This window comes from Planococcus citri, chromosome 1, assembly GCF_950023065.1.
Source record: "Planococcus citri chromosome 1, ihPlaCitr1.1, whole genome shotgun sequence".
In the NCBI taxonomy this organism is placed as follows: domain Eukaryota; kingdom Metazoa; phylum Arthropoda; class Insecta; order Hemiptera; family Pseudococcidae; genus Planococcus; species Planococcus citri.
Window position 1 is genome coordinate 86,873,152 of NC_088677.1, and position 20,271 is coordinate 86,893,422.

Below are 20,271 nucleotides of genomic sequence, written 5' to 3' on the forward strand. Positions count from 1 at the left end.
AGCAATCATTTTAAATTTATAATAAAGAAAAATATACTTGAACATGAAGGGTTCTAAAAAGGCCCATCTTAAAATAAGAAATCGTACCCAGAGTCATCGTTCGTTCGCGAAGGATTCATCAAAAATTGAGTAAATGAATCGATTCGTTCGCAAATGAGTCACATAATGAATCAATTCGTTCGCGAATGATTTATCAAAAATTGATAAAATAAATCGATTCGTTCGCGAATGATTCATCAAAAATTGAGTAAATGAATCGATTCGTTCGCGAATGAGTCACATAATGAATCAATTCGTTCGCGAATGATTTATCAAAAATTGATAGAATAAATCGATTCGTTCGCGAATGATTCATCAAAAATTGAGTAAATGAATCGATTTGGTACCAAACGAGTCACTGATACGAATCGATTCGTTCGCGAACGAGTCACTTATACAAATCGATTCGTTCGCGAATGATTCTTCAAAAATTGAGTAATTGAATCAATTCGTTCGCGAACTATTCATCAAAAATTGAGCGAACGAATCGATTCGTTCGCGAGCGAGTCACTTTTATGAATCAATTCGTTCGCGAATGATTCATCAAAAATTGAGTGAATGAATCGACTTGTTCGCGAACGAATCATTTTTATGAATCAATTATTCATTCGCGAATGATTCATCAAAAATTAATAAAATGAATTGATTCGTTCGCGAATGATTCATCAAAAATTTAGTGAATGAATCGATTCATTCGCGAACGAGTCACTTATACGAATCGATTCGTTCGCGAATGATTCATCAAAAATTGAGTAAATGAATCGATTTGGTAGCGAACGAGCCACTGATACGAATCGATTCGTTCGCGAACGAGTCACTTATACAAATCGATTCGTTCGCGAATGATTCTTCAAAAATTGAGTAATTGAATCAATTCGTTCGCGAACGATTCATCAAAAATTGAGTGAATGAATCGATTCGTTCGCGAGCGAGTCACTTTTATGAATCAATTCGTTCGCGAATGATTCATCAAAAATTGAGTGAATGAATCGATTCGTTCACGAACGATTCATAAAAAATTGATAGAATAAATCGATTCGTTCGCGAACGATTTATCAAAAATTGTGTGAATGAATCGAATCGTTCGCGAACGAGTCACTTTCATGAATCAATTTGTTCGCGAATGATTTATCAAAAATTGATAAAATGAATTGATTTGTTCGCGAATGATTCGTAAAAAATTGAGTGAATGAATCGATTCGTTTATGAACAAGTCACTTATACGAATCGATTCGTTCGCGAACGATTCATCAAAAATTGAGTGAATGAATCGATTCGTTTGCGAACAAGTCACTTATACGAATCAATTCATTCGCGAATGATTCATCAAAAATTGAGTGAATGAATCGATTCGTTCGCGAACGAGTCACTTTTATGAATCAATTCATTCGCGAATGATTTATCAAAAATAGATAAAATGAATTGATTCGTTCGCGAATGAGTTATCAAAAATTGAGTAAATGAAGTCACTTGTACAAATCAATTCGTTCGCGAATGATTTATCAAAAATTGAGTAAATTAATTGATTTGTTCGCGAATTATTCTTAAAAAATTGAGTGAGTGAATTGATTTGTGTGCAAACGAGTCACTTATACGAATCGATTCGTTCGCGAACGATTCATCAAAAACTGAGTGAATGAATCGATTTATTCGCGAACGAGTCACTTATACGAATCAATTTGCTCGCGAATGATTCATCAAAAATTGAGTGAATGAATCAATCCGTTCGCGAACGAGCCACTTTTATGAATCAATCCGTTCGCGAATGATTTATCAAAAATTGATAAAACGAATCGATTCGTTCGCGAATGATTCATAAAAAATTGAGTGAATGAATCGATTCGTTCGCGAACGATTCATCAAAAATTGAGTGAATGAATCGATTCGTTTGCGCACAAGTCACTTATACGAATCAATTCATTTGCGAATGATTCATCAAAAATTGAGTGAATGAATCGATTCGTTCGCGAACGAGTCACTTTTATGAATCAATTCATTCGCGAATAATTTATCAAAAATTGATAAAACGAATCGATTCGTTCGCGAATGATTCATAAAAAATTGAGTGAATGAATCGATCCGTTCGCGAATGATTCATCAAAAATTGAGTGAATGAATCGATTCGTTCGCGAACGAGTCACTTTTATGAATCAATTCATTCGCGAATGATTTATCAAAAATTGATAAAATAAAATATAAATTGATTCGTTCGCGAACGATTCATCAAAAATTGAGTGAATGAATCAATTCTTTCGCGAATGATTCATAATAAAATGAGTGAATGAATCGATTCGTTTGCGAACGAGTCACTTATACGAATCGATTCGTTCGTGAACGATTCATAAAAAATTGAGTGAATGAATCGATTCGTTCGCGAACGATTCATCAAAAATTGAGTGAATGAATCGATTCGTTCGCGAACGAGTCACTTATACGAATCAGTTTGTTTGCGAAGGATTCAGTAACTATTTATCAACTCGTTCGCGAATGATTCATCTAGAAATCAATCAGTTTGTTCAATCGCCAATCGGTTGTAAATGATTCGATTCGATTCGATTTCATTCACTTCGCTTGAAAACAGATCCATTCCAATACAACAGTGATAAAGTTCATCTCAGTGTCAGTAGTCTTTATACTTACTTACCATACTTATTTTGCCTTTTCATATCGAGTTGAACTTTGAGCAAATTTCGTGTTGATTGAAAAAAAATAACCCATTCGGTGACACAATGTTCAGTAACGTTAACTAATTTATTCATTTTAGGCAATCGATAAGAAGTAATTATGATGACTGATCTTTATTTGAGTGCCTTCATATTGAGCTATGCCCTTTGCAACGAATACAACAAATTCAAATGAACTAAAAAAATTTGCGAAACATATCTGGATGTATAAATACGTCAGTAATTGAGATTACTTATTATAAGCTATGGCATGGCACACGTTCACACAATAAGCCTACATAGTTGAAACCCCAGATTCGTTTATTGTTCCACGATTGAAGCTGCAACCACGATCAACGATGACGATTCGCTCATTGCCCGAATAAAGACGATATAAAAATGATTTACGAGCTTCGGTCTCGCGAGCTAAAAATTTTATAAAGTCATTAACGTCGCTCGCATCGTGTCTTCTTTTTCCATGGACCTCTTCCTTTCCTTTTTCATTTCCACTGTAGGTCTTATGTTAGGTATATTATTCAGGTGAACAAAACGCATCCGTGTTGCGCGTCTTGATCGTTATATTCTAACAATAGTACTACGAGTAGTTAAAGAAAGGTGTGTTTTTTTTCACTCGCGCTAACAATGTACGCATCTATCAAGTTTTTTTTCTTCTTAATTCCATCTTGATGATGCGGTTTACTATACGACGAATCTCACTTGTATCATAGGCCTGTTAATGATGGCGAAATTACTGCTTATAATCTCCTCGCAGAATTATCAATTGGCGTTTTGTCATCTGCTTGTAGTTGGTAAATCCTGCATACCTATAGGATGTTGGACGATGGACGAGTGAACAATTCTCTTGAAAACTGTTAAATATTTCTTCCATAAATGAGATGACATACCAGTATCTTGTACATTTGATTTGACGATCAAATCAACTCGACTCGCGATGCATTTTTATGCATTGTAAACAGCTAGTATCCCTTCTACCCTCCTCTCGTTGCATGTGATAGATACATGTATGTACGAGTAAGTTGAAGTAGACTAACAATGGAGCTTATTCGTCGTACTCCGGAGCTCAAACTCGAGTCTCGAGTGCGCTTTCTTTAATGATAATACGTGATTTGCGTACGAACAAGAGAATTTTTCTTTGATGTTACTAGGTACTTTATAGTATACTCGTATGATGCTGTTTCACTGTATACAGAATGCATTTTAGTTAACAGACAACCTGGACAGGTTGTCTGTACCTATACCTTATAAAGTAGCAGGGTATCTAGAGCCGGCATTGGTATGTTTCTTACCACATTACACATCCAATACACGTAAATACGTATCAGTTTGATTAAACTGAATTGTAATCATCATCGCGGTGGTACATTGTGAATGTCTGACTATTCTCATGTTGCAGCTCTGGATTTTGCTTTATGGGGTAACTTGCCCAGTAACTAACTGGTAGACGGAAGTCTCGGCGATGTCGCGTGTATCGTATAAGTTAATGAAAAAAGTCACCAATTAGCAACTCGAGTGCATCACAGAGTCAAGTTCACGGATCGAACTCGAATTCTTCCATCATCTGGTTCGGTATAACGGAATTTGCAGTTTCAGTTCCTGATTCTTTTGGATTGATTTTTATCCGCTGGTTTCAACATAGGAGTAATTGCACCCCCCCCCCACCATACGCTGGGACAAATTTTTTCTTGAAGTGAAAATTTTAACGAACATTTTGAAGAGAGCTTGCTAAAAAAAAAGTTGACTTTATTAACAAAATGGCGACCATTTTGACTGACAGGTCAGACGAAATCGTAAATTTTGCTTTTCGCGAAGACCTCGCACAAAATTTTTTGAATTAAACAAAGCTAGATTAAAAAAGCATGCACAAATTTATCACCTGTCAAAATTTAAAGTGCTAAAGTACATTTTTTGATTTTTGGTGAATTTTTAAAAATCAAATTTATGGCCAAAAATGAGAAAAAAATCAAAATTTTACCGAGTTCACAAAAAAGTTGAAATGAGCGATATTTTCTATTTTCAAAGAGCCAACTCGATTTGAAAGGGTTTCCAACCATTTTGGGCAGTTCTGGAGGCTCCAGCAGATTCTTGCAACTTGGGATTTTCCAAAATACCATGAAATGAAGTTGAAAATTCGAGAATTACGCTGAACTCCAACTTAAACACGTTATCAAGTCGACTGCTGATCGGTACTAGTCATTTTGAAGCCTCCAGCTGCACTTTTTGAAAATTCCTGGAGCCTCCAGTAGTTTTTTGAACTATCAAATGGAGTTATAAAACCAAAATTCATGCTGCAAACTAAATGCAATACGCTATGAAGTTGACTGCAGGTAGGTTTCAAGTCGTTTTGGAGCCTCCAGCGACTTTTCACAAATTACTGCAGCCTCCAGCAGATTTTTCAATGCTCGAAATTTCCATAATATTTTACACAAGTCCAATTTTAGTACACTATCAAATCCACTGTATGCGAGTTCAAGTCATTTTGAAGCCTCCAGCAACTTTTGAAAATTCCTGGAGCCTCCAGAAGTTTTTTGAATCATCAAATGGAGTTATAAAACCGAAATTCATTCTGCAAAATAACTGCAATACGCTATGAAGTAGACTGCAGATAGATTTCAAGAAGTTTTGGAGCCTCCAGCGACTTTTTGAGAAGTACTGGATCTTCCAGCAGATTTTTCAATGCTCGAAATTTCCATAAAATTCTACATAAGTCCAATTTTAATACGCTATCAAATCCACTGTACGCGAGTTCAAGTCATTTTATAGCCTCCAGCAACTTTTGAGAATTCCTGGAGCCTCCAGGAGATATTTGAATCATCAAATGGAGTTATAAAATCCGAATTCATTCTGAAAAATGATTTCAATACCCCATGAAGTTGACTGCAGGTAGATTTCAAGTCGTTTTGGAGCCTCTCAAGCGACTTTTCGGAAATTACTGGAGCCTCCAGCAGATTTTTTAATGCTCGAAATTTCCATAAAATTTCACCAAGTACAATTTTAATACGCTATCTAATCCACTGCATGTGAGTTCAAGTCATTTTGAAACCTACAACCACTTTTGAGAATTCCTGGAGCCTCCAGGAGATTTTTGAATCATCAAACGGAGTTAAAAACCCGAATTCATTTTGAAAAATAATTTCAATACCTATGAAATACGACTGCAGGTACATTTTCAAGTCGTTTTGGAGCCTCCAGCGACTTTTCAGAAATTACTGGAGCCTCCAGCAGATTTTTCAATGCTAAAATTTTCCATAAAATTTTACACAAGTGCAATTTTAATAGGCTATCAAATTAACTGTATGCGGGTTCAAGTCATTTTGAAGCCTCCAGCAACTTCTGAGAATTCCTGGAGCCTCCAGGAGATTTCTGAATCATCGAACGGAGTTATAAAACCCGAATTCATTTTGTAAAATAATTTCAATACGCCATGAAGTTGACTGCAGGTAGATTTCAAGTCGTTTTGGAGCCTCCAGCGACTTTTCAGAAATTACTGGAGCCTCCAGCAGACTCTTCAATGCTCGAAATTTCCATAAAATTTCACCAAGTGCAATATTAATACGCTATCAAATTAACTGTATGCGGGTTCAAGTCATTTTGAAGCCTCCAGCAACTTCTGAGAATTCCTGGAGCCTCCAGGAGATTTCTGAATCATCGAACGGAGTTATAAAACCCGAATTCATTTTGAAAAATAATTTCAATACGCCATGAAGTTGACTGCAGGTAGATTTCAAGTCGTTTTGGAGCCTCCAGTGACTTTTCAGAAATTACTGGAGCCTCCAGCAGACTCTTCAATGCTCGAAATTTTCATAAAATTTCACCAAGTGCAATATTAATACGCTATCAAATTAACTGTATGCGGGTTAGAGTCATTTTGAAGCCTCCAGCAACTTTTGAAAACGCCTGGAGCCTCCGGGAGATTTTTGAATCATCAAACAGAAGTTATAAAACCGAAATTCACCCTGAAAAACAATTTCAATACGCTATGAAGTTGACTGCTAGTAGATTTCAAGTCGTTTTGGAGCCTCCAGCGATTTTTTGAGAAGTACTGGAGCCTCCAGCAGATTTTTCATTGCTCGAAATTTTCATAAAATTTCACCAAGTTTACTTTTAATACGCTTTCAAATTAACTGTATACGAGTTCAAGTCATTTTATAGCTTCCATCAACTTTTGAAAACGTCTGGAGCCTCCAGTAGATTTTTGAAAATTAAAATTTCCACAAAATTTTATCGAATGAAGCTGAAAATTCAAAATTTATGCTGTATTCCAACTTGAACACGTTTCTAAGTTAGTAGCTGATGAGTTTAAGTCAATTTGAAGCCTCCAGCATCTATTTGAAAATTTTTGAGGCCTCCAGCAGATTTTTGAAACTTGAAATTTTCACAAAATTTCGTCAAGTGGAGTTGGAAAGTCAAAATTCACTCTACAAACCGATTTCAATATGCTATGAAATCGACTGCAGGTGAATTTCAAGCCGTTTTGGAGCTTCCAGCGACTTTTTGAAAAGTACTGGAGCCTCCAGTAGATTTTTGAAGCTTGGAATTTCCATTTTGGTTTTTCATCTGCATATTTTGATGAAATTTTGTAGAAATCTCAAGTTTCAAAAATCTACTGGAGGCTCCTGTATTTTTCAAAAAGTCACTGGAGGCTCCAAAACGACTTGAAATTCGCCTGCAGTTGACTTTCTTAGGGTATTGAAATTAGTTTGTAGAGCGAATATCGGATTTCCAACTCTACTTGATGAAATTTTGTGGAAATTTCAATTTTCAAAAATCTACTGGAGGCTCCAGAACTGCTCAAAACTGGTTGAAACAGTTTCCAATCGATTTGGCAGGTCGAAAATAGGGTACTATCTCAAATTTCAGCTTTGTAGGTCAATTTGGTAAAATTTTGATTTTTTTTCTCATTTTTGGTCTAAATTCTTTCAAAAATTCGTCAAAAATCAAAAAATAGATTTTACCTAACACTTGAAATTTTAGTCGGTGATGAATGATGAATTTTTGCATGCTTTTTCGATCTAGTCTTCTCCAGCTCATTCCAACATGCTTGAGTTGACTGAAAATAGTTTCAAGCCGTTCTGGAGACTCCAGCCATATTTTGAAAATTCTGAATAGTTGAAAAATGTCATTAAAAAACCTTTTAATTTAATTTTAGTGTGTATAAACGTGATTGATGCCTATCATAGTGACCCAATCCACTCATTAAATGCCATTTTTTTGAAAATCGGTTTCTGCCAGTGGCATCACTGTCCACTTCCGACCCAATCTGGAGCCTGCAACAACAGTTGAGTTGATGATAACCTTTTCTGGAGCAATTTCAGTTTGTTTTAAAAAAATGTCACCTGCTCTAATGGACGATTAATTACACGTCTACTCGCAACAGTTTTAGTGATGTGGAGAAATATAGATTTTTGTTGGAGGCTGCAGATCGTCTATTCCGGAAGTCGTAGTCGCGACTTGATTTTCCCGCTATTTTCCAAATCGGTGTAATTTTAGCGAGCTCTCGCGAACTGGAAACCATTTTTAAGGTTTTACACAATTTAAAATAAATGGAGCATGACTTTCAAAACAAACGTTACCATTTCGTTTACATCACCAGCACGTAGTACAGCAATAATTTGATGCTGAGTACCTAATTAATACGTAGGTACATGACTGATAACGTAGTCTGGTGTCTGGTCTGGTTTTATTTTACAACTAGAGTACTTTTGGTCGCGTCCAAATTGTAAACAATTGGTAGAATAGAAATGTGGTGTAGCCTTCGTGAAAAGAAGTTGACAACTGACAAGTTTTTACTGCTGGTGTGTAGTGACTATAGTTAAGCAGCTACAGAATTTTTAAAAATTGGTCATTTTATATTTTATTTCATTTTTCTTCTCTAGGTATAGGTATCTAAATTTTTAAAATCAGAGAAGTAGAGAAGTGCATTGGTGGAATTTTTTCACCTTTTACACTTCGATTGAACGTAAAAGACATGGGTCAAGATTTATCAAACATTGCTATGTGTATTCAATTCATTTGGCTTCTGCAGGTGTAGCAGAAGTTCGATTATTTGAATTATTTATCAAATTCTGTTAGATATATTATTTTGATAAGCAAAGTACGTACTTCACGAATACCCTATCTTTTCCCTCACGTGTTATATTATTTCAATTTCATACCACTTGAAGAAAGAAAACTCTTCTAATGCATAGGTTTATACCTACTTGACGAGTAGATCTGTAAAGAACTTCACATTCACATTGGTCAAGTATCATCATACTCCCTTATTTATAATGTTGGATATATTTTTTTCTCTCAACTTGACTCGTACCTACTCATAAAAACCGTATAAAAATCTGTCTTTGAAGACACTCGACTATTTTATAGGTGGTGTAATTCTAGAGGCGTTCATTTTTTCTTCACTTTTATTATACATATAGGTAGTCTTATAGATAGCTAGGTACGAATATAAAAATAGTACGATGAAGACTACCTTTTTATGCTGTAATTGCTCCAGTTAATCAGAATCATTGTTCCGACTACTATAGGTATCGAATCTCGACTTATGCACTCGTATTTACGTGTCAGATACTAACCAGAGTAGCTATTAATGGGGTTGGGTTTTCTATATACCGTATCAACGTATAGGTAAAATGTGTACCTATACGTGTGTGTAAGAAGAGCGACTAAAGCACATGGCTAAAACAGAGAGTCTGGTTACCGGATTTCTAGACCGACGGAGAACAGAGAGTAGGTATAAGAAAGAGAAAGAAATTCGTTAACGAAATAGGTACTTAATTACTATCATCGTCAGCACACTTGAAACTGTTTAAATGTTGTTCGAAATTGCTAATGAATAAGTAGTTATAGTAGGTACCAAAGTGTATCATCTCTCTCGCTCTTTCTTATATTATGGGAAAAGGAAATGTTTCGATGATTTTTTTTTCATTTTATTTTATACACATATACTTTTATTGTAGATAAATGGTGGAATAGTTGTGTGGTTCAGATTATAGGTTTTTTTCTTTTAAAGGTCGACCGGTAATTAAACTCGATTGGTATAGCGATCATCGACGAATTAATTGGCGAATTTTTTTCGTGTAAATGGTATCGCTTTTAGTGACCTTTTCCCTTCTCACAGGTTATGGTGTGCCTAGGTGATAATTTTTATTTGATAGTACGAGTACTGCATTGATTTTTATACAACGAATATTTAGGTACATCGCAGAGCTATAATTGCACCCCCCCTTTTTTTAATCTCGGGATTTGGAGATTTTTACGTGTTAAAATTTCGAGATTTCGTCCAAGCATTTCAACATTTTTTGCCTCTAAAATTGATTTTCTCTCGAGATTCTTTGTTTAAAAATTTATTTTACCTTGAGAGTTGAGATTCTTTCATTTCGAGTTTTTTTCCCAATTTGAAGATATTTTTACCAAAAGATTTTAAGATTTTTCATCTCACAACTTTGAGATTTTCATGTCTGAAAATGTTAATATTCTGTCTCGAGATTTCGTGATTTTTTGATCTAAAAATTTCTAGAAATTTGTCTGAAGATTTCAAGATTTTTCATTTGAAAATTTTTTGACCTGGAAGTTGTTGTTTCCAGGTTTTTGGATTTTTATGTTCCAAGGTTTCAAAATTTTTCGGCTCAAAAATTTTTTTTAAAGGAAGATTTCTTTTACAAACAATTTCTGATTTTGAAATTTCTTTGTTCTTGGCGTTTTTTTATATCTGGAACGTTTTCAACTCGAAGATTTGCTAATTTAAAGATTTTGAGAATTTTATGTCTCCAGTTTTCTAGATTTTTGTGTTCATGGATCTCAAGATTTGTTGCTTTTCGAGATTTTTGTTTCAAAATTTTTAAATCCTGGTTTAAAATTTCTTTCAGTCTCAAAATTTTTTAATCTCTTGATTTCGAAATTTCTACATGTTTAAATATGTCGAGATTTTTTGTCTTAAATTGTTTCAAACTTGTGATTTTTTCGTAATTTTTTTTTTGAAATTTCTATTTTCTCATACACTCTGAAATCAGGATATATCCTGTTCCTCGTACCTATTAAAATTTAAAATAATGTAGGTAGATGGTTTCGCAATTTTTCACCCCCCCCTTTCTCAAAAACCGGTTTAATTTAGGAATCATTGATCCACGAGTTCAAATAAAAGGTACTCTGAATTTGAGAAACTTGAAAACAAAAATCAGAAAAACAGGGGTTCGAAAGCTTCTAAATTTTTTCAATTTTTTTGTCGTGTTGTAAAACATTTTCAGAGCAGGAAAAATGATATTTCCAATTTTCCAAAAATTCCCCCTTCCTCCTTTCCAACACTTATGGATCCCAAATGTCCCTATAACTGTCTCTAACTGTTCGATTAAAATTTTTTAGTCGAAAAATAAGTTGCTGGATCAGACAAATTTTCACTGTTTTTCAAAATTTTGATTTGACCATCCCCTTTTTTTGTTGAAGTGCATTTTTTGATTTTTGATGAATTTTTAAAAATCAAATTATTTAGGCCAAAAGTGAGGGAAAAAATCAAAATCTTACCAAATTGACCTAGGAAGCTGAAATTTGGGAATGTGCCCAATTTTTGACCTGCCAAATGGATTGAAAACGGTTTCAAGCCGTTTTGAGCAGTTCTGGAGCCTCCAGTAGATTTTCGAAACTTGAATTTACACAAAATTTCATCAAATGAAATAGGAATTACGAAATTCACGCTAAAATCCATTTTAATGACGTTATTAAGTTGACTGCTGGAGGGTTCAAGTAATTTTGGACCCTCCAGCGACTTTTTGAAGATTCCTGGAGCCTCCAGTAGATTTTTGAATCATCAAATGGGGTTATAATACCGAAATTCACTCTGCAAATTAATTTCAATACGCTATGAAGTCGACTAAAGGTGAATTTCAAGTCGTTTTGGAGCCTCCAGCGGTTTTTTGAGCATTTCTAGAGCCTCCAGTAGATCATAGGAACTTGAAATTTCTATAAGATTTCATCAAATGAGGTTGAGAATCCGACAGTTGATCACTGGTGGTTTCAAGTCATTTCGGAGCCTCCAGCAACTGTTTTTAAATTCCTGGAGCCTCCAGTAGATTTTAGAAACCTGAAATTACAAACTACAAAATTTCATCAAATGCAGTTGGAAAGCCGAAATTGACTCTGAAAATTAATTTCAATACGCTTTGAAATCGAAAGTCGTTTGGAGCAGTTCTGGAGCCTCCAGCAGATTTTTGAAACTTGGAATTTCCACAAAATTTCATTACATGAAGTTAGAAAGCCAAAATTCACTCTGCAAGCTAATTTCAATACGCCATGAAGTTGACAGTAGGTGAATTTTAAGTCGTTTTGAGCAGTTCTGGAGCCTCCAGCAGATTTTTGATTCGTGAAATTTTTACAAAATGTCATCAAATGTAGTTAGAAAGCCAAAATCCACTCTGTAAACTAATTTCAATACGCTATGAAGTTGACTGCTGGTAGATTTCAAGTCGTTTTGGAGCCTCCAGCCACTTTTCAGAAATTACTGGAGCTTCCAGCAGATTCTTCAATGCTCGAAATTTCCATAAAATTTTACATAAGTCAAATTTTAATACGCTATCAAATCCACTGTATGCGAGTTCAATACATTTTGAAGCCTCCAACAACTTTTGAGAATTCCTGGAGCCTCCAGCAGATTTTTGAATCATCAAACGGAGTTATAAAACCCGAATTCATTTTGAAAAATAATTTCAATACGCTATGAAGTTGACTGCAGGTAGATTTTCAAGTCGTTTTGGAGCCTCCAGCGACTTTTCGGAAATTACTGGAGTCTCCAGCAGATTTTCCAGTGCTCGAAATTTCCATAAAATTTCACCAAGTCCAATTTTAATACGCTATCAAAATGACTGTATGCGGGTTCAAGTCATTTTGAAGCCTCCAGAAACTTTTGAGAATTCCTGGAGCCTCCAGTAGATTTTTGAAAATTGATATTTCCACAAAATTTCATCGAATGAAGTTGGAAATCCGAAATTCACTCTGCACTCTAATTTAAACACGTGATTAGGTCGACTTCTGGTGGGCTTTAGTTATTTTGGAGACTCCAGCGATTATTTGAAAATTTTTGGAGTCTCCAGTAGATTTTCGAAACTAGAAATTTCTATTTTGGTTTTTCAACTGCATATTTTGATGAAAATTCGTTGAAATCTCACGTTTCAAAAATCTACTGGAGACTCCAGTAGTTTTCAAAAAGTCGCTGGAGGCACCAAAACGACTTGAAATCCATCTGAAGTCGACTTTATTAGCGTATTGAAATTAGTTTGTAGAGTAAATTTCTGCATTCATAATTTAAAAATCTGCTGGAAGCTTCAGAAGTGCTCAAAACGTCTTAAACCCGTTTCTAATCGATTTGGCGGGTCAACAATTTAGGATTATTCCCAAATTTCTTCTTTTCAGGTCGATTTGGTAAAATTTTTGATTTTTTTCTCATTTTTGGCCCGAATTTGATTTTCAAAAATTCACCATAAATCGAAAAATGCACTTTAGCACTTGAAATTTTGGCTGGTGATAAAATTTTGCATGCTCTTTCGATCTAGCTTGGTCCATTTTTAAAAATTTCGTCCGTGTTCAGTGTTGGAAGATAAAATTTGCGACTTTGACTGACTTATCAATCAAAATGACCGCCATTTTGTTAATAAGGCCAGTTTTTTTTGCCAAGTTTGCTTTCAAAATGTTTCTTAGGTGTCCCCTTCCCTTTAAGAAAAAAACTTGTCTCACTGAATCGTCGAAGGGGGGGGGGTGCATATACAATATATTGTCATAAATATCGGACTGTATTAAATACGAGTATATTCATTCTTCCTTGATTGGCTTTTCTCTACTTTCTCCAAAAATTCCCAATTATCTATTATCTGTACTTAAAACCCCTTGCAATCCTGTTTTAAATAGCTTTTCATTACTCTCATGTACTTACATTCTTAAGTACGTACCTATCTATTTGCTCAACTAATTACCTACTTACGCCGTTAGATACAAATTGCTACCTATTGTTTCAAATTTCAAAACAAACAATCCATCGAGGCTATAAAATATCACGAACCATTATGTTATTCGTGTTTTAAGCACTTTATTAATGATCAATTAAAGCATAATTTTTAATTTATAACGGATTAAGATTTGGCTAATTAAGTGATACCGGCTATCGCCGAAAAAGAATTGGCACCTTGATTAGCAAAATTTGGGTAAAAAGAGAGCACTAAATAGGTACCTAGGTACTTATACCCATATTAGACACCTAATTAGGTACGTGAGTAACATTTACCTTGAATATAAACGTATTGATATGAATTTATGCTCAATTTGTTCCGTGATACGAAATTATGCATGTTTAAAGGCGATAAGGGCACTACAATTATCACCATTAATTCTTTTTTATGTATGTTCGAGAGCTGTTTTTATTTAATTTTTTTTTGTTTTGTTTCAAGTTCGTAATAATAACCGTCATCGTTCAATCATTGCAATTAAATTGGCGTAACTTATACTTATAACTTTTATATAAGTATTTGAAAATCGCCATTACGATTCTATCTGTGTACCTATTCAGATAGGTGTGTTTTGTATCTTTCCTCAATCTGAGCATACATTGGTACCTACCTATATCTATGTACTTAGGTATGGGTATTCCATCCCATATATTTTGAAGAAGAAAAAAAAAAAGAGTCTAGATTCGTAGTACTAGATATCTCGTATATGTCAGACTTGCTTTCAAGAATTTAAATAAGCTGCTTGAGGTTACGAGATTAAGATTATATCACTACCTATGCAGAAGATTATAAGTACTTACATATGTAAAGAAATGCATTATTTTTCACGAAATTTGGCAAATTTATTCGTACTACACTTTGCACGACTACGTAATAATTGTTACCTTTTTTTTGTCGTTTGTTCGGTTACAGATTTAATGAGTTCTGCAGTTATCTTTTCGGACATCGGAGTTGCGTACTTTTCTCAGTTGCTGTTCGACGTGACACGTGAACAACTGGTCGTTGGCGCCAGGTAAATTAATTCATTGCTTTAGTACCTCTACCTCGTACCTATACTACGAGATCTTCTTCTTATATAGGGTTGCTTGCGAGCAGTTTGTGTTTTGTGTCAATACACCAGAGTACCTACAAACACAATGCCGGTAAAACCATTACCTCTTACCTCGCCCCTTGTGTAATCTTTGGGTTTGGGATATTGTCGCCAAGTTTTTAGGTATATATCTGGGTCTATCTTTATAGTAACCCCATTATTGGATCTGGTTCTTAGAACTTCTTCCAACCGAGTGTGAATGATGAACGTTTATGTAGTCTGTTTCATATTATGTTTGATGTTTGTTGGGATTTCTTTTTTTTTCCGGAAATTGAAGACCTTATTTTTGTTGTCATGTTGTGATTCCATTTAGATTTAATGTATCTCTCTACCTAGACCTACACCTTTTACTCGGTTGTCGAAATGAGCCATTTGGTGTTTTTCTCATTATGCTAACAGCATTAATAGAGAGATGAGTGGTTTTTTCTCTTTTTTCACGCCAGTTCAGCAGTATAGTTTTGAAGGCAGCACTGTTTAGGGAATTGTACTTCCTCTCTCAATCGCTCTATGTTTTTGAAATGGAGACGTAGAAATAGTTAGACTGAGGATTAAAATTCAAAAAATAAGCAGATATTTGAAATCAGTGACCTTAATTTACTGGGAATCGACATGTCATACCCAATTTTCCTGCTACTTCAATGACAGAAGGGGCACTAAGGGATCTGATCCAAAAATGGAGGGAATATTCGAAGTTGACGTTGTGAAAATTTAATAAACGATATAGTCCGGCATTTGCCAATGAGAATAATTGCACCCCCTCCCCTCTGATCATCTGGGACAACTTTTTTTCTTAAAGGGGATATCCTGAGGATCATTTTGAAGCAAAACACTGCGACACAAATTGGCCTTACTAACAAAATGGTGGCTATTTTGATTAACAGGTCTGCTGAAATCACAGATTTTGACATCCCACATAGGATTCGCACGAAATTCTTTGAACTGGACAAGGCTAAATCGAGAGAGTATGCAAAAATTCATCACCAGCCACAATTTTAAATGCTAAAGTGCATTTTTTCGATTTTTGGAGAATTTTTGAAAATTAAAAGACCCAAATTGATTGTGAGAAAAAAAATAAAAATTTTACGAAATTGACCTAGAAAGATGAAATTTGAGGTATACCCTATTTTTGACCCGCCAAATCGATTGGAAACGGTTTCAAACCGTTTTGAACAGTTCTGGAGCCTCCAGCAGATTTTTGAAACTCGAAATTTCCACAAAATTTCATCAAATGAAATTGGAAATTAGAAATTCACGCTGCACTCCGACATATAAGCTATTTAGTCGACGGCTGGTGATTTTAGGTCATTTTGGAGCCTCCAGCGACTTTTTGAAAATTCTTGGAGCCTCCAGTAGATTTTTAAATCATCGAATGGAGTAATAAAACCGAAATTCACTCTGCAAACTAATTTCAATACGCTATGAAGTCGACTGCAGGTGGATTTCAGGTCGTTTTGGAGTCTCCAGCACCTTTTTGAGCATTTCTAGAGCCTCCAGCAGATCTTTGGAACTTGAAATTTTAGGCTGAGAATCCGAAATTCACGCTGCACTCCAACTTATTAACACACTATTAAGTCGACTTCTGATGGGTTCGAGTCATTTTGGAGCCTCCAGCAACTGTTTTTAAATTCCTGGAGCCTCCAGTAGATTTTTGAAACCTGAAATTACTATAAATTGTCATCAAATGAAGTAATTTCACTAAGCTATGATGTTTTGACCAATTCTGGAGCCTCCAGCAGATTTCTGAAACTTGAATTTTCCACAAAATTTCATCAAATGCAGTTAGAAAGCCAAAATTCCCTCTGCAAACTAATTTCAATACGCCATGAGGTCGACAGCAGGCGAATTTCAAGTCGTCTTGACCAATTCTGGAGCCTCCAGCAGATTTCTGAAACTTGAACTTTCCACAAAATTTCATCAAATGCAGTTAGAAAGCCAAAATTCCCAATGCAAACTAATTTCAATACGCCATGAAATCGACAGCAGGTGAATTTCAAGTCGTCTTGAGCAGTTCTAGAGCCTCCAGCAGATTTTTGATGCTCGAAATTTCTACAAAATGTCATCAAATGCAGTTATAAAACAAAAATTCACCCTGCACTTCAATTTAAACACGTTATTGAGTCGTATGCTGGTGGATTTAGGCCATTTTGGAGCCTCCAGCGACTTTTTGAACATTCCTAGAGCCTCCAGTAAGTATATTTTTAAAACTTGAAATTTTCATTTTGCGTTTTCAACTCCATTTGATGAAATTTCGTGGGAATTTCAAAATTCAAAAATCTACTGGAGGCTCCAAAAATTTTCAAATATTTGCTGGAGGCCCCGGTATGACTTAAACTTACCAGCAGTCGATCTAATAACGTGTTTAAATTATAGTGTAGTGTAAATTTCTGATTTCCAACTCCATTTGATGAAATTTTGTTGAAATTTAAAGTTTCAAAAATCTGTGGAGGCTCCAGAACTGCTCATAACGGTTTGAAACCGTCCCCCCATCGATTTGGAGAGTCGATAATAGGGTGTATCCCAAATTTCATCTTTCTAGGGCAATTCGGTAAAATTTTGATTTTTTTTTCTCATTTTTGGCCCGAATTTTATTTTTAAAAATTCACCAAAAATCAAAAAATGCACGAAATGAAAATTCTTAGAACCTCCAGAAGGTTTTTGAAACTTGAAATTTTCACCAAAATTTCATCAAATGTAGCAGGAAAGCTGAAATTTGTTCCGTCAACTAATTTTCAAAAAGTCACTAACAGCTTCAAAATGACTTTAAACCACTTGCAGTCTACTTCATAAGTTATTGAGATTAGATTAGTTTACAAAGGAAATTTCGACTTTTCAACTCCATTTGATAAAATTTTGTGGAAATTTCGAATTTCAAATTCTACTGGATGCTCAACAATTTTCAAAAACTAATTTTAGGATATCTCGCATTAAATACAAATTTCTGCTATTCGATGGGGGGTGTGGGGGGAGGGTCAACTTGGTTTTTAAAGAGGAGGGGGCTAAAATCGTCATGAGAGTTTATTTTACTCAAAATTAACTTTTTAGAGATACTTAGGACTTAGGTAATACATATAGGATTTAAAATTTTGAAACTTTACTGTGAAATTTGTTTTTTTTTCTTCAAATTTTTGAAAATTGAGGAGCCCACTGAGGCCCGATTTTTTCGAAAATGGAAAAAATAATACATAATAGCGAATTATTTTCATCACTACAGGTCACCACTTTGTACTAAACCACATGTCACATGATTTTTTCAATTTTTAAGAAATTAGGGAAGGGCGATGTAAGGGTACTGGAGGGGCCAAATTAAAAAAATGAGTTGATATTTGTGTTCAACGCTCTCGAAAACATATAAATCCATATATCACACGATATTTGGCTTTTTTTTTTTTACATTTTTACCAAAATTTTGGGACTCTGCCACCCCTCCCCCCCCCGTCAATAGTTGCAAATATCATAAATCATGGCTCTGAAATTTAGCAGACTCTTGAAAACTGAGCTTTCAAAAAAGCCCAACTTTGAACGTTTCAATTTTTGGGCAAACGTTTTTGAAACTGTTCTCGATTATCTTTTCAACGCCACGAGCAGATTTTCTCCAGGATATCCTGAGATGAGAAAAATCAAATTAATAATTTGTTTGGAAATTGACATTTCTGGGCCAAAATTCTTCAAAATGGGTCCCCTTTCAAGAACTTTCCCGAGGCCCTCTGTAATGTAGGTTATCTCACTTTTAGAAATGTAGAGGATCCAAGTTCGACGTTCTCATCACACAGACGGATGGTGGGAGGGGAAGTGATATTATTTGTATTAAATAGTGAGCTCATTTCTGAAGAAAACTGACAAAATAAGATTATAACAACGTAAAAATTGAACTTTTTTGATTGGGGGGGGGGGGTGCTAAGTTTTATTCTTTCATCATGTTAGAGATAGGGGGGGGGGGGTTGAAAACTATCAATTAATGGTTTTCTGATGAAAATCAACCAAACCAACCGCAAAGATTTAAAAGTTATCAAAAAGCTGTATAGAATTTCATTACATTTTTATAAAATGCTTATAAAAGCATTAAAAACACTGTAAGCCATTTTAAGGCTCTTGAAATTTTTGAGAAATTTGGCCAGAAAATGCCAGAAGTGATCATACATTTGCTGTCCAGATCAACGTGTGATTAGATGATCTTTATTTTGATCATCATCTAACGATGCAAAACGACGTATCTATTCTCATTTCCTATGGCTATATGGACTGCGGTATAGATACGAGTATTTTTTTACGCAGCAGTTTCTCGAGAATGAAATGGCCACGCGCTTCAATGGTACTATATCCACGTACATTGTATATTTAACTAGATACCCACACGATTAACTATTAACAGCGGGGGAACATGGTATTGTTTTTAGATGAGCGAGGTTACAAAAGACATATGTCGCGCATGTGTTTACCTATACTCATTTTTTTCCATCGCATTTTCTATAGGACATGTGCAAACTGCGAAGTATACCGTACCTTCGTCGTCGTTTACCTCCTGACTTGTTGTTTTTGCGTTTTTCGACTTATAAACAGGGCTAAAACTCCTCTCGAACGATATTTTGTGAGATCCTAATTGCTCAAGTACATATTACATACTGATGCAATGAGAAGCTGCCACAGCTGACTGCATTTTGTTCTAAAAATCTCATTTCACTCGTTTTCAGCATCAAAAAAGTTGATTTTTGAACTATTTTTTAATTGAAGTTTTTGACATTTCGACCCTATACAATTTCTCCAAATTGGCCCATAGGAGGTCCAAAATTTCAAGAATGATTATCGAATTAACTGCAGGATAAACATCTCGCATTAACGGCAATGGGGGGGGGGGTCACATGTCTCAACTACATATAATTCATCGGAAATGAACAATATAATTATGCATTTTAATTCAAGCAGTTACCCATATAATATAAACAAGCAAAATGACCCGCCCTTCGGGCAGGGAATTAATCTCGTAAATACCATATAATTACTGAGAAATTATAAAAAATTGATAATTTTTGACATTTTGTCATTTTTTGGCTACATTGTAAAGGGATTTATTTACCAGAAAAAAATGTTTTTTTACTTCTCGAAATCCAAAATTTTGAGAGCTTTTGCCCTAAACTTGATTGGGTTGTTTTGCTTATGTTTTTTAAAACTTCTACAAAAAAAATCACTCAAATTTTCAAGTTTATAAGCCAAAAAATCTAATTCTTCCCATAAAAACCATCGTTCTCTCAATCTCAATTATCAAAATGAAATTTGGATATATTTTTCGTTTTCAAACTAATTGACTAAGTGAAAAAAAATTGAAGTTGAAGAGATACATATGATTAGCCAATGAGTTCACCCATACTTTTTGAGTTTCTCCAGGAATAGATTCACCTTCGATCGATCTCATTCTCTAAGACTGTTAAAAGTTGAAGCTTTGATGATTTTGTAAAATGCTTAAAATTTTTAAATTCCATCT

At 34.8% G+C, this 20,271-nt stretch overlaps 1 protein-coding gene across 1 annotated transcript in view; it reads left to right on the plus strand.

Moving 5' to 3' along the window:
- Nucleotides 1-20,271, plus strand: part of Sema5c (Semaphorin 5c) — a 79,880-nt gene that overhangs the window by 30,119 nt on the left and 29,490 nt on the right. The window contains exon 3 of the mRNA XM_065355765.1: nt 14,618-14,717. Within this exon, the coding sequence (XP_065211837.1) occupies nt 14,618-14,717 (100 nt within the window). The remainder of the gene's footprint in view (nt 1-14,617; nt 14,718-20,271) is intronic.